This window comes from Cervus canadensis, chromosome 13 (assembly GCF_019320065.1).
Source record: "Cervus canadensis isolate Bull #8, Minnesota chromosome 13, ASM1932006v1, whole genome shotgun sequence".
Classification (NCBI taxonomy): domain Eukaryota; kingdom Metazoa; phylum Chordata; class Mammalia; order Artiodactyla; family Cervidae; genus Cervus; species Cervus canadensis.
In genome coordinates this window covers 10,869,566-10,881,533 of record NC_057398.1, presented here as the reverse complement: position 1 = coordinate 10,881,533, position 11,968 = coordinate 10,869,566, and the positions used below count along the sequence as shown (strand labels likewise).

At 42.9% G+C, this 11,968-nt stretch overlaps 1 protein-coding gene across 9 annotated transcripts in view; it reads right to left on the bottom strand.

Annotated features, from left to right (window-relative positions):
- PROX1 (prospero homeobox 1) overlaps positions 1 to 11,968 on the bottom strand; it is a 60,028-nt gene that overhangs the window by 34,683 nt on the left and 13,377 nt on the right. For all 9 annotated transcript variants that reach the window (XM_043485692.1, XM_043485690.1, XM_043485697.1 and 6 more), the window contains 2 exons: positions 10,050 to 11,841; positions 3,091 to 3,198 (listed from right to left, as the gene is read on the bottom strand). In XM_043485692.1, coding sequence (XP_043341627.1) covers positions 3,091 to 3,198; positions 10,050 to 11,774 — 1,833 coding nt within the window. In that variant the 5' untranslated portion in view covers positions 11,775 to 11,841. The remainder of the gene's footprint in view (positions 1 to 3,090; positions 3,199 to 10,049; positions 11,842 to 11,968) is intronic.

Genomic DNA, 11,968 nt, shown 5'->3' with positions numbered 1-11,968 from the left:
ATCTCGGAGTTGTATGGGATTTCCTCCCATCTCTTTTTTTCCCAAACAGAAGTTGTTTGTGGAGAATGAAGCATAATAGTCTCCCTTCCAAAGACAGATACAAGCGAGGGAGCATTGTCTTGGCGGGTCTTGTCTGGCACTGGCTGGAGACTCACTCAGCCCAGCACTGTCTCCCAACTGTGTCTGAGATGGGTAGCTGCACCCTAGCTTATTCACCAACGGATTTTCCACTTGGGTTGTGTGTCTTGGTTTTTCACTTGCAAAATGAGCCTCTAACAACTATTTGAAACGAAGTGACTTTATGATTTAGAAAGGGATGTTTTGCCAGCATTAGGAATTTTCTCTTCATGTATGTGACCACAAACAACTACACACATGTGTCATTGAGACAAATAGTGCTTGGTTCAGAGACACATGGATATGTCCTTTTCAAGATCTAAGATGCAGGGTTTCATCTCTGATAAAGCTCTAAGGCCTCTTCCACAATAACTAGGAATCTTCCAATTCTGTGGTTTCTTAAATCTGGGTTGAAATAAAATTTTGGATCATATGTTTATATAGAGAGAAAATCCTAGTTATTTCAGCCTTACATATAAGCATCCACATTTACATATCTGCATCCACATAAAGATATGGATGTGTGTGTGTGTATATATATATACACACAAATACACTAAATACATATATACTTACATACATATATATGTAATACACATGAGTATATGCATCATCAACATTCAAATTCTGAATTTTCCTTAATATTAAAGAAATCCAAGAATGCTCTGCCATTGTTTTCTAGAAAATTTCTGGAACCCTTTTCCTGGACTATCCTGGCCTTTCTAGGCGTGATTTTCCACTATCATTAGTGTAAGCTCAGGGAATACAAATTCATTTATTACTAGCCAAAGAGAAAACACAATTAGGAAAGTTAAAAATGTATAATTCATTCCAAAAATAAAAGAGAAAAGACCTTTGGTGATTTTCTGCTTTGCATTATATGCCCTACTCTTTCCCCTCCATTAGAGTAGATAATTGGGAGTTAACCAGGCTCACATACACCCTAACAGCCTTCTCTTCCAGTATGGACAGAGTATGGATAGAATCTATAATCTGAATATTAGTGCTTTTTTAAAAAATGAAATAGTCATCCAGGTATTTAATTGTTATTTACATAGAGTGAGTGATTATTTGCAAAGCTGAATGACTAAATGTATTCTAAACGAATGGGAACAATTTCTTGTTGGTTTACAGCATCTGGTATTTATAAAGCTACAAATCAACAGTCTCCCCCACCCTTGACCTTCCCCCCACCACACATGGGCAAAAACATGAACGCTTCTCGTATTAATATCTGCATCTACTGTTGAGTATTACTGCGGGCTCAGAAACGCTGCTGATTCCCACCCTCTAGGTGGCTGCATTTCAATCACAGGTGAGTGATCCCTATGTGCTCAGTTTGTAAAGCTCTTTGGACTTTTTCTGGTTGACGGGTGCTATGGAGATAATATAAAGCACTGTTTTATTATATCACAACACTGCAGATCACTGTACCAAGAGGAGTGATGGAGGTAACACGGACACCTATACATACATACACACACATATACACACACACACAGTAACAATTTTCTTCCTCTGCTCCATGTTCCCCTCCTAGAACTAAAGTATTGGGAGGGTTCCTGGAAGAACTAGGCTCTAGAAACTGGTCGCTTCTCAGCCAATGGGCAAATGTCCTTCAATCTGTCAGCTTCCGATGGTGCCCCACCAAGGTTCAAACCCCATCCCGGCCCACTGTGGCCCTCGACCTTTCTTTGACTAAAGATGCTTAACCAGCCGTTCAAGTTCCTGCCTGTCTCTGCCTTCCCATGCTGCCGAGTCTGCTGGCACGGAATGAGGAGGAAACACGCCTTCCACTTAAGGAGCTCGGCCAGGGAAGAAGAGAGATAAAAGGCTGAAGTTGCTGCACAATTCAAAAGCACAACAGGACGGAAAACAGAACTTTTCTTTCAAGGCCAAGTAAAACATGGGTGAAGGAGAGCCTGCAATGGGTCGGCCTGCAAAAGGGGGCCAGTGATGCAACTCGGGCATCGGGCACAAAACCCACCGCCGAGGGAGGGGAGCGCTGGAGAAAGGAGTACGTTTCGGCAGCTCATGGCTTCTCCATGGCAGAGATAAGAACTTTACACACGGGGGGTGGGCAGGGGAGGGTGGGGGGGGAAGAGTACCCAGCCCTAATAAACTAATCTCAGCTAATGTAATGTTTATCGAGTTCCTTGGATAATGATACCAGGCGTGTCATTATCATCATCAAAACCCAATCTCTCTTTTAAAAAGTTACAGATGATTAACACAACATCAAGTTGCTGCAAACAATTACTTAAAACCCCCGCACAGACACAGACGCACGCGCGCACACACACACGCACACGCACACACACACACACAGAACCAGGAGGTCCCCATATTCTGTAGAATGAGGGAGGCTGCAGCTGTAGGCCGACAGCTTTCATATCCTCATTTGAATAATGTGTCCTGAATCTGTCACTTTATTCATTCTCCTTATGCTCAGTGTACTCTACATCAACAACAAATTAAGTTGTAAATAAGAGACAATCATCACTTTTGTTTTTAAGCAGCTACTGCAGAGAGAATTTCAATGTACGCTCCTTTCGACAGGGGGGAAAAAGAGGTGCTAGAGTTTGCTTTCCTAAGCACAAATATGGGGAAACTAACAGAAACGAAAACAGAAACAGTTCACTGTGGCTAAGGGGAGGAAAAAAAAAATTCTCTAAAGCGCATCCCTCCAGGACCAGCTGAAATTTCTTCCAAGAAGTTATTAAGACATATAATGACAGAGGAGAAGTTTCCGGGAGTAGAACGAAAATCCGTGCGCTCAGTCCTTTGGCCTTAATACACAAGGAGCCTCCTTGTTTGGCACAGCTTTGGACCGAAGGACAAGTGCATTAAATCAATTACAACACAGGTGTATTCACTAAACGACCCCATACTCATCTCCATTAACTTCTAAGAGTTCAAATTACTACCTCATGCACAGAAATTGAAAACATAAATACTGAAAAACGTCCTTACCTTTACATCAGAGAAGTAGGTCTTCAGCATGTTGGAGCTGGGATAACGGGTATAAAAGAACATGAGCTTTGCTTTTTTCAAGTGATTGGGTGACAATCCTTCCTGCATGTAGGATGCAATTGGTTAAGGAGATAATTTCTTGAAACGCAGGTACCCACCATCCCTCCCTCCCCCCTGCCAGGAGTCTGGAGGCCCACCCAGTAGCCACGGGAATTCTGGAAGATAAAGGACTCTGGCCATGGAATTCATCACTAACTTGCTGTTGCTGGCTCAGAATGACCATTGCTGGTCAGAAATTGCCAAACATAACGGTGAGGATGCACAATTGAGTTGTGGGATCTTGGTGACTTCCTGGTGAGGATGGCAAAACATTTATTCCCCCTGTTTGAGGTCCTGAGGCTATCTATATGGTCACTTGTTGCTAAGGAGACAAATGTGTCCAACAGGTATTGCACAGCTCTTATCATGAGAGTTTTTTTCCTTCTTTGCATTACAGTTCTGTTTGTTCTTCTCTTTGCTCTCTGCAGTTGACATCCAATTATTATACTAATGTAAGTGAAAATATAAAATGCATTATTTTGATCACTGTTAGGCAAGCTTCACATTTTACCTTTTAGTGCTAATATAACGGAGCATCTTGACTCACTTTCTTCCTATCTCATTATTATATCTTGTTAATTGTTTTCCTTTTCAATAATAGCTAAAACTTGGGAGGGGTAGTTTGGGTACTGAGAGAACAGGGAGGGGGTGTTGCTTTTGTTAAAGCAAGGATCCAAAACCAAATACAATTTGCCTCTCCTGGATTTATAGTTAACTCCTTGGAGAGTGGCACAGTGGTTGGGGCTAACAAATCAATAAATGTGGGTTAGCAGATCAATAAATGGCCACTTACCCAAAATAAGAAGGCCTATTTATCTGGAAACATCATTACCTTTTAGATCTGTAAACAGCAGCAACTAAAACAGTTCCCAAGAGAATGTGAGGCTAACCATAACAATCCCGGCTTCCTGATTCTCCCCCAGATTCTTGGCACTCCTCAGCACACTCGGAGCGGGGATGGTTCTGGTCACATCTGTGCCGCAGCCTGGCCCTGCCATTTCCTCAGCAAATTAATGGCTTTATAATTTATCAGAAATGAAGACGCACGTGGAGAAAATCAATGTGGTCCCCCACAAGGTCAATTAAGGGTCCTTCCTAGAAGCTCCTCTAAGGATTTTCTCTTAAAAGAGAATCCGAGAAAAAAAAAAAAATAAGGTAAAAGAAGAAAAGAAAATGTGCATGTGTGGTTGTATGCACACATGCACAAGCACACACACACTTGGCTAACAAGCTCCACAACCATTTCACACCACATGAAGCAAGGTCAAATAAACACAGATATTTAAGAAAGGCAAAGGTTTCTAAATGACCTCCATCAAGTACAGCATGCCCAATCTCAGGAACAGAGGGGGAAACCTGAAAGTTCCTAGAGAAGCATAATTGAATTAATATTGATAAGCTCTTGACTACGTATAAGAGGAGGCTTAACCAAATATAATGCTGAGAATTTGATCAATTAGCATTCCCTTTAGTATCATGCAATTTGAAAAAGATCACCTTGGTCTGTGAATTGAAAAGTTAATGCCTTTTGTTTTCACTGAAAATAAACACTAAACACCGAAGAAAGAAATTTTGATGTGAGATCTGTAAGCCAAAGCAGCTTAACTGAACTTGTGTTTTTGTTTGAGATCCTTAATGATTACAAAGACGATAATTTATGACTGACATACTTCTTGTGCCAAGGAAAGAGCTGAAAGGCCCTCCAGTAACCTCCATTAGACCGAGAGAGGGGACTAAAGGAGCCCGGCACACTTCAGGACCATCTGTCCAAATGGATAAGTGAAATAATAGTTGCAAGCTGTCTCCTATTGCCTCGTGATAAGAGTTTTAGGCAAGTCCAAACTTCAACAAACATGCTCAGATCTGGGTTCTAATCTGTTCTTTCAGACCGGCTACATTCAAACAACCTGGTACATTTAATTATTAGCGGGGAAAAGTCCCAAATCTTTTCAAATTTGGTCTCATACAAAGCAAACTGCTTTGCTGCGGCTCTCAGAGATTTCTTGAGCCACCAAAACTTCCTGGAGCTTTCAATGTCTTTAAATTATGCTAAGATGTTTTCATCATTTTTATTTAAAAAAAAAACAAAAGAGCAAAGTATCCATCTTCTTTTGATTGGGATTTAGAGGCTTTTTATTTCATGACAAAATCATCCTAATTTGAATTTCTCAAGTCCTTTTTTTTTTTTTTTGCTTTAAAATGCTTCCTGTTGGAAATACTTGGAATCGATCAGTGGCAACGGAACACAGAATACATCTTTATTTCTTGCTCATCGTGTAATGAAGATAAAATTCCCATAAAATATATGTTTCTAATAAACTATTAAAAATAGCTAATGAAAGATTTAAAAGCCAACAGTTAGATAATCCTTTTTTTTTCCTCCTCAAAATAAATCTGAACTGACCAATTGGTTAATTTCCCTTTTAAGTGCTTGTGCTGAAAAGCAACTGTTCTTCCAAGAAAGCACTAGCTGTTTCCAGGATACTTACACACGCACAATGACTCATGATGGAATAGATTCAGTAAACATACAGCTGTACTGAACACGAGCTAAGCTCCATTCAAGGCCAGGAAAGAAAATGAGCACAAATAAATATTAAGGAGGTAAAGGGGGGGGTGGGGTGAGGGGGGATGGAGCGCAAACAAGATCTGTCCCGGCAGCTCATGTGGCTTTGCCTCAATTCTCTTAGCCATAGCTTTGTGAAGACAGATGACATTCAATTCTATGTATAATGCAAAATAGACAATAACTGCTGAAACTTGAGACAGCTGCCAGGTGTAAAAAAAAAAAAAGGAAAAGAAAAGAAAAAGAAAAAAAAAGAAGAAAAGATGATAAATCCATAAATTAATGAAAGACATCTGCTGGGGAATATAAAAGATCAGAGAAGTAGGGGACTGCAGCTGAACCTAAAACGGTGTTCAAACAACCTGAGGATGTAAGTGTTGTCTGTTTACCAAGCACGATATAACCTCACCTAAACAACAGCCGCAGGAGCAGCGGAGGCAGCAAAAAGGCAAATGGGAGGATAATAGGTTGTGAAGGCTGCAGGAAGAAAATTCTTTTTTTTCCCCAGCTGAATCCTGAATTGTGGCTAGAGGTTTTACGTGCTGCAGGGCCAACCAAAAAGATCGGGAGTACTAATTCTCAAACGTTTTTGAAATCTGGAGGATTTTAGCTTTCTCCTTAAGCTCTGATTTGCTATGTTTCTAAGAGACTTTTCCTCCTTAGACACCTTAAATGGGCAGAAAAGATCTAAATTCTCACATTTCATAAAGGGAGAGAGCCAGTTGTGGCTCCACTAAGAAGTTTAACATAATCAATGGGATGTGTAGTTTATGGATTCTTTTTAAATGTACTTACTTCATAATCAGAGGGAGGGAGAAGAGAGGAACCCAGAGTCTTCCAGTCTTTAACAGTCATGTTTCCCTACAGATAACACACCTAATAGAACTCCTGTGGCCCCACATGACTTCCAAAATTGTAAAAAATCAACTTCCACGGATTCATTCATATTTTAGAAATTCACTTTGAATTCAGGTTTTCTGGGTGGATTTTTAGCTTCAAATTATTAAGCCATTTTCCTTTTTGAACCTCAAGTATTTTTTAACATTCTCCCTAAATGTCCAACAGGGAAAGCTGGCTGCCGGGCTGCAGAGTCTCCGTTTCTTCACCTGCACGTCTTAACCACGCTTGGAACATGGCTCTTGGGCTTTACTTGGGTGCATGCAAATGTTTGAGGCCCGAACAAGGCTATTTTTCTTGAGATGCAAAGAGGATGAATGACAAGGAACATCAGGAGGAAAAACAATTGGCTGGCTGTTTCTTTTGGAATTTGAATAAAACTTAATATTTGATTAAATAGATTCATTTGCAAAGACACTGAACAAATTTTTTATATCCAAGACACGAGCTTTTGGGGCAGGTGCACTGACATTCAGTTTACCATGCACACATTCACTACTGCCTTTCTATCAGAAAAGATACCAAGGTAGTGCATTTCATGACATAGAACATATATGCTTAATGCGCAGGGCTTGGAATGGATTTATCTGATAAGCTGGTGTCCTTGATAGTTCTTATCTGGGCTCCTTTGTTCAAAGAAACAGATGATGCCTTTGGGGTGGGAAAGAATCGTTCCTTAAGTATTCAATTATCCATTACAGTTTGGAAAGCCATGAACTAAAGAGAAAAGCAATAATGGCAATCATGAAGATACCATTTCATCCCATTTCTCCTCATTTTGATGGAGCTTTTCAAAGGATAACTGCCTAACAGTTTCGGATATGGCCTTCTCTACTTAAACTGAAGTCCGCTTGCTTGCTCTGATTCCTAGAGTTCTTTAAACTAAAAGCTTGAGAATTTTGCCTAGGCACCATCATCAGGAAAGTCAAGGGAAGAACTCATGGCCACACAAGACGGTAGAAAAGGAGATCCAGTCTCCCAACAAACACTCCTGTTCTCACGGCCTTCAGAACTGTGCAGACTCCAGAAAATGGTACTCGCCTATCTTTTTCCTGAGAAATAATAGAGCAAAGAGATAAATGGTTAACAGGGCGAGGTTGTGGAGGGGAAAAGAGAAAGAAACAGAAGCTGGAAGGCCAGCAGGAAGGAAATGTAATCATTAATTGCAGGAAGAGGCCAAAACTATTTAGCGACACATAAGAAATAACTCCAGGTGTAAGCAACTAGTATTTCATAGGAACACAGGTGTTTCCAAACCATCCCTGTTGAGCAGAATCTTCTACCATAAGAGAGAGAAGTTATTCATTCCTTTGAAGAAGAAGCAACTAAATTCTCTTTAAAGCCTTTGATATGTATAGAAAGAAAAGGAAGTTCTTTCTATTCAAATCCTCAAAATTCCTCAGGGGATTTAGAGAGGGTGAGACAGAGAGCATAGGCAACATTTAGAGCAATCCAAAGATGGTTTTCTTAGAAGATTCAACTTATTTAAAAAACCACCACCAGAATCCAGCATCTTGAGTTCAAGAGTTGAGCATGGCCTTATAAGACTTTGAAACCTGGCTTCAAATAGTCATCCAAATGGGCATGTCCCTTTCGTGTGTGTGTGTGTGTGTGTGTGTGTGTGTGTGTGTGTGTGTGACAGAGAGAGTGAGGGGAGAGAGAACCCACCATCACTACAACTGGCTTCAAAATGAAGTAAGAGATCTCCAAGGAGCAATGGGGTCTGGCCCTGGACATGAGCCTGGTATGAGCCCCAGAAGACACTCTCCTGCAAAGCGTAAAAAAAATAAAATAAAAAATCAATGCCTGTGTCTTTGTACGTTGCCTTTCTCATCACCAATATTTCAATTTGACCAATGTTTGTTGCCTGCTTATGGTGTATGACATGGTGCCTGGCACAGCTTTGATTCAAGACTGGGGGATTCAACCTCAGATCTCCAAAAGTTAGATTTGTAAATCAGCAACCAAACCATGACTCATCTATTTATGTCTTAAGTCCTCACATCTTTCCCTCCAGACATTATCCTCTTCTTCCTCTCTACAGAAAGAGACTCTGTGCTTAACTGCCCAAGTGGGTCTCACATGTGTATCACACATTCACCTTACCAGAAATCTTCACTGCTATCCTGAGTTGGCTGGAAAAGATGACCTTCATATCAAGGAAAACACATTTCTACCACAGCTGGGACTTTGCCCTTACATGGCAGCCTCTGGAGTGGGGTTAGATATGAAAATGCCAATCCCTAGTCATCAAGACGATTGCTCAAAACCCTCACGTTAGCAGCAGCCAACTTAATAGCTAAATTTTATATCCATCTGGCAATTTCTTATAAAAGAAACATGCCTCTACTTGCCCCCAAATGCTACTATTCTACTCCCCCCAAATATCAACCACACAATTTTTTAAAAATTTACTAAAAGGACCAATTTATAGAGAAAAAAAAAATCACGAGTTAAAAATAACTAGAGTTCAGGACAGGTCTAATGAAAAAATATAACTGGCATTTCAAAAGTCAGGTTCAAAATATAAAAGAGACCTAAAAAGAGGCATTTTTAAAGTTGAATACAGCTGAGTTTTATATTTAATTGTGCTCTCTCGCTTTCCAAAATAATTTGCTTTGTGTATGTTAGGACAAAAGATTTCTGTGTATGGCTGAACAGAGGTTAATCATGCATAGAGGCAGCTGCACCAGACCCGAAGAACAGACCTTGGGAGAACGAGAGAGACGGATGTCGTCTGAATAAATCAGTACCTGTATATTTCCCTAAAAAAAAAAAAAAAAAAAAAAAAAACAACCCCTGAAAGATAAGGAGAGCATCTAACTCCCCATCCACATCCATCTTTCTCCCACTGCAGACTCCCACCAGCAAAGTGTTCCTCATGAGATTTAATCAGGCCTTCTTTAAACGAACCAGGAGCCTTCTAGATGGCTAAAGGGAGAATTTTCTTATGGAATCTTGGGGATCTCGAAACTGACTTTACTCCACTATAAAACTTACTATGTTAAAATGCGATGAGTGCAATATTACACTGAGATTTCCCCCCTCCCCCATGCTCTAAAAATACTCTTGGGGGGAAAAAAAGAAGAAGAAGATAATACGGGAAGAAACAGCAGGAAAAAACACGGCTGCAAAATCACAGATGAAATAGGAGCGCTTGCAGGCAATCAACAACTTGTGAAAGTTGCAGGCATGTTGGTTTCCTGTAACACTTTTGTGCAACCAGAAGTGCCACGCACGTGTTGCTAAAAGCCTATGACTCGGAATAAAGAGAACAGACTGGAGGAGACAGGAATCTACATGACTCTAAACCCTTGGGTAAACCTGACCTCGGGGGGAAGCCTTCTTGGTTTCAGTTTGTTTTCTCTTTGGGGTGGGGGGGCAAATGAAAGGATATTGCACTTCCCGAATACGGTGAGATCTCAGACATGTCTTGAAGATCGCCACACTCGGATTTGATGAGAGACAAGGAGAGCCCTTCCGCGGTGCTGGGTGGGTGTGCTGGTGAACAGGGGTGGTGGCTCAGGTGGTGGGACGACATCTTGGTCCTCAGACTCGTGGTCTCCCTAGTTAAGTCTAAGGATTCAGGAGAGGCTCGGTCTTTCCCCGAGAAGGAGCCGGTGGGAGCACCTATTGGACTCTGAAACGGGTAGGCCATCAAGGGGAGGGGGAAGGGGTGGCGGAAGGTGGACGTGGTGAAGCCCGCGGTGGCCGACAGGGGCGACTGGTGCAGGGGCTGGTGGTGGCCGCCGGCCGGGGGGCCGGGGGCAGACTGGTCCGAGGAGTTTTTGCGGACCACCAGGGGCAGCGCTTCGGTCTGGTCTGTGGAACCCGGCATCTGCACGTTGCCAAAGGTGTCCAGGGGATTCGGAATGATGACGTCGCCAAAGCACTGCAGGCGCTGGTTGGCGGTGTGGAAGTTGTGGTTCTCCCCGTTGACTGCAAACCTGGCCTGGGGGATCTGCAGCGGCGGGAAGACCTGAGGAACCTGGCGGGAAGGTTTGGCCGAGAAGACTTTGACCACCGTGTCCACCACTTGCGACATGGCAGTGTTCAGTTCCTGTTTCAAGGTCTCGGCCAAGTGTTTGCCCTCGGGCTGCAGCGAGTTGGGCCCGGGGTCTCGTTCTTTGTGGCTGCCTTCCCGTTTGGGCTTGTTTTCGGCCATTTCCTGCTCCCGGATCAGGGCCCGGGCGCGGTCGATGAACTGCCCCGGGTCCAGCTCGCACATCTCATTGTCTGACCTCCCCACCGAGTCCTGGGCCCGGGCCTCCAGGATCTCGGAGCGCATGCTGTCTTCAGACAGGTTACCGTCTTCATCATTTTCAGAATCGGTGCTGTCATAGATTTGGTAGAACTTTTCCTGCAGCTGGCGCAGCTGTTTCTGCATGTCCTCCAGCTGCTGCTTCAGCTGTCGGCGCTCCTCTCGCTTCTGTTCTTTGCGGGCTGAAACCAGCTGCTGGAAACTCTGCTGCTGCTGCTGGGGCAGCTTCTGCTTGCGTTTGTTTTCTCGGTAACTTTCTCGGGGACTCACAGACTGCGGGGCCATCTCTCTTTCATTTTCATTGCCCCGTAATGCCACACTGGGGGAATGGCTCATACCCCGGATTATATTCTCAACCCGGGCGCGCTTTGCTCTCAGGTGCTCGTCACATAAGCGATCCATATCAAACTGGCTCATAGTAGGCCTGCCAAAAGGGGAAAGACACTCTGGGGGGCTGTCTCTTGAAGAGTTGCTGCATATATCCTCCTGATGTACTTCGGAGCCTGTACTAGAGAGACCGCTGGCTTGGAAACTGGGCTCTGTGCCACCATTTTTGTTCATGTTATTTTTCAACAGCTGGGAAATTATGGTTGCTCCTGGAAAAGGCATCATGGCATCTTCATACGAGTTCGCCCTCTTCAGCAGCTTGCGGAGTACGTTTGACTTCTCCCCATCTGCATGCTGCACCACTGAATACTCAACATCCTGCTCGGAACCTTGGGGATTCATGGCACTAAAAAACGTGGCTCTTGCCTTAGCGAAAAATGCAGATGCTGTCCCTACCGTCCTTTTCACTCCAATGTCAACTCTTCTCCTCTTGGTTTGCCGGCTTAAGAGGGCTGTGCTGTCATGGTCAGGCATCACTGGACAGTTATTGTGCCATCTTCAAAAGCTCGTCAGCTGGGCACAGCTCAAGAATCCCGGGACCCTGGCCAACAGAACAAAAGGACTGATGAATCATTTTCTTTAAATTTCTCCAAATTTCCTGACCTCAATCCTGAATCAAATGCAAAATGCATAGGCTCTGGGATTTATGGCACATTACAATTATTGCA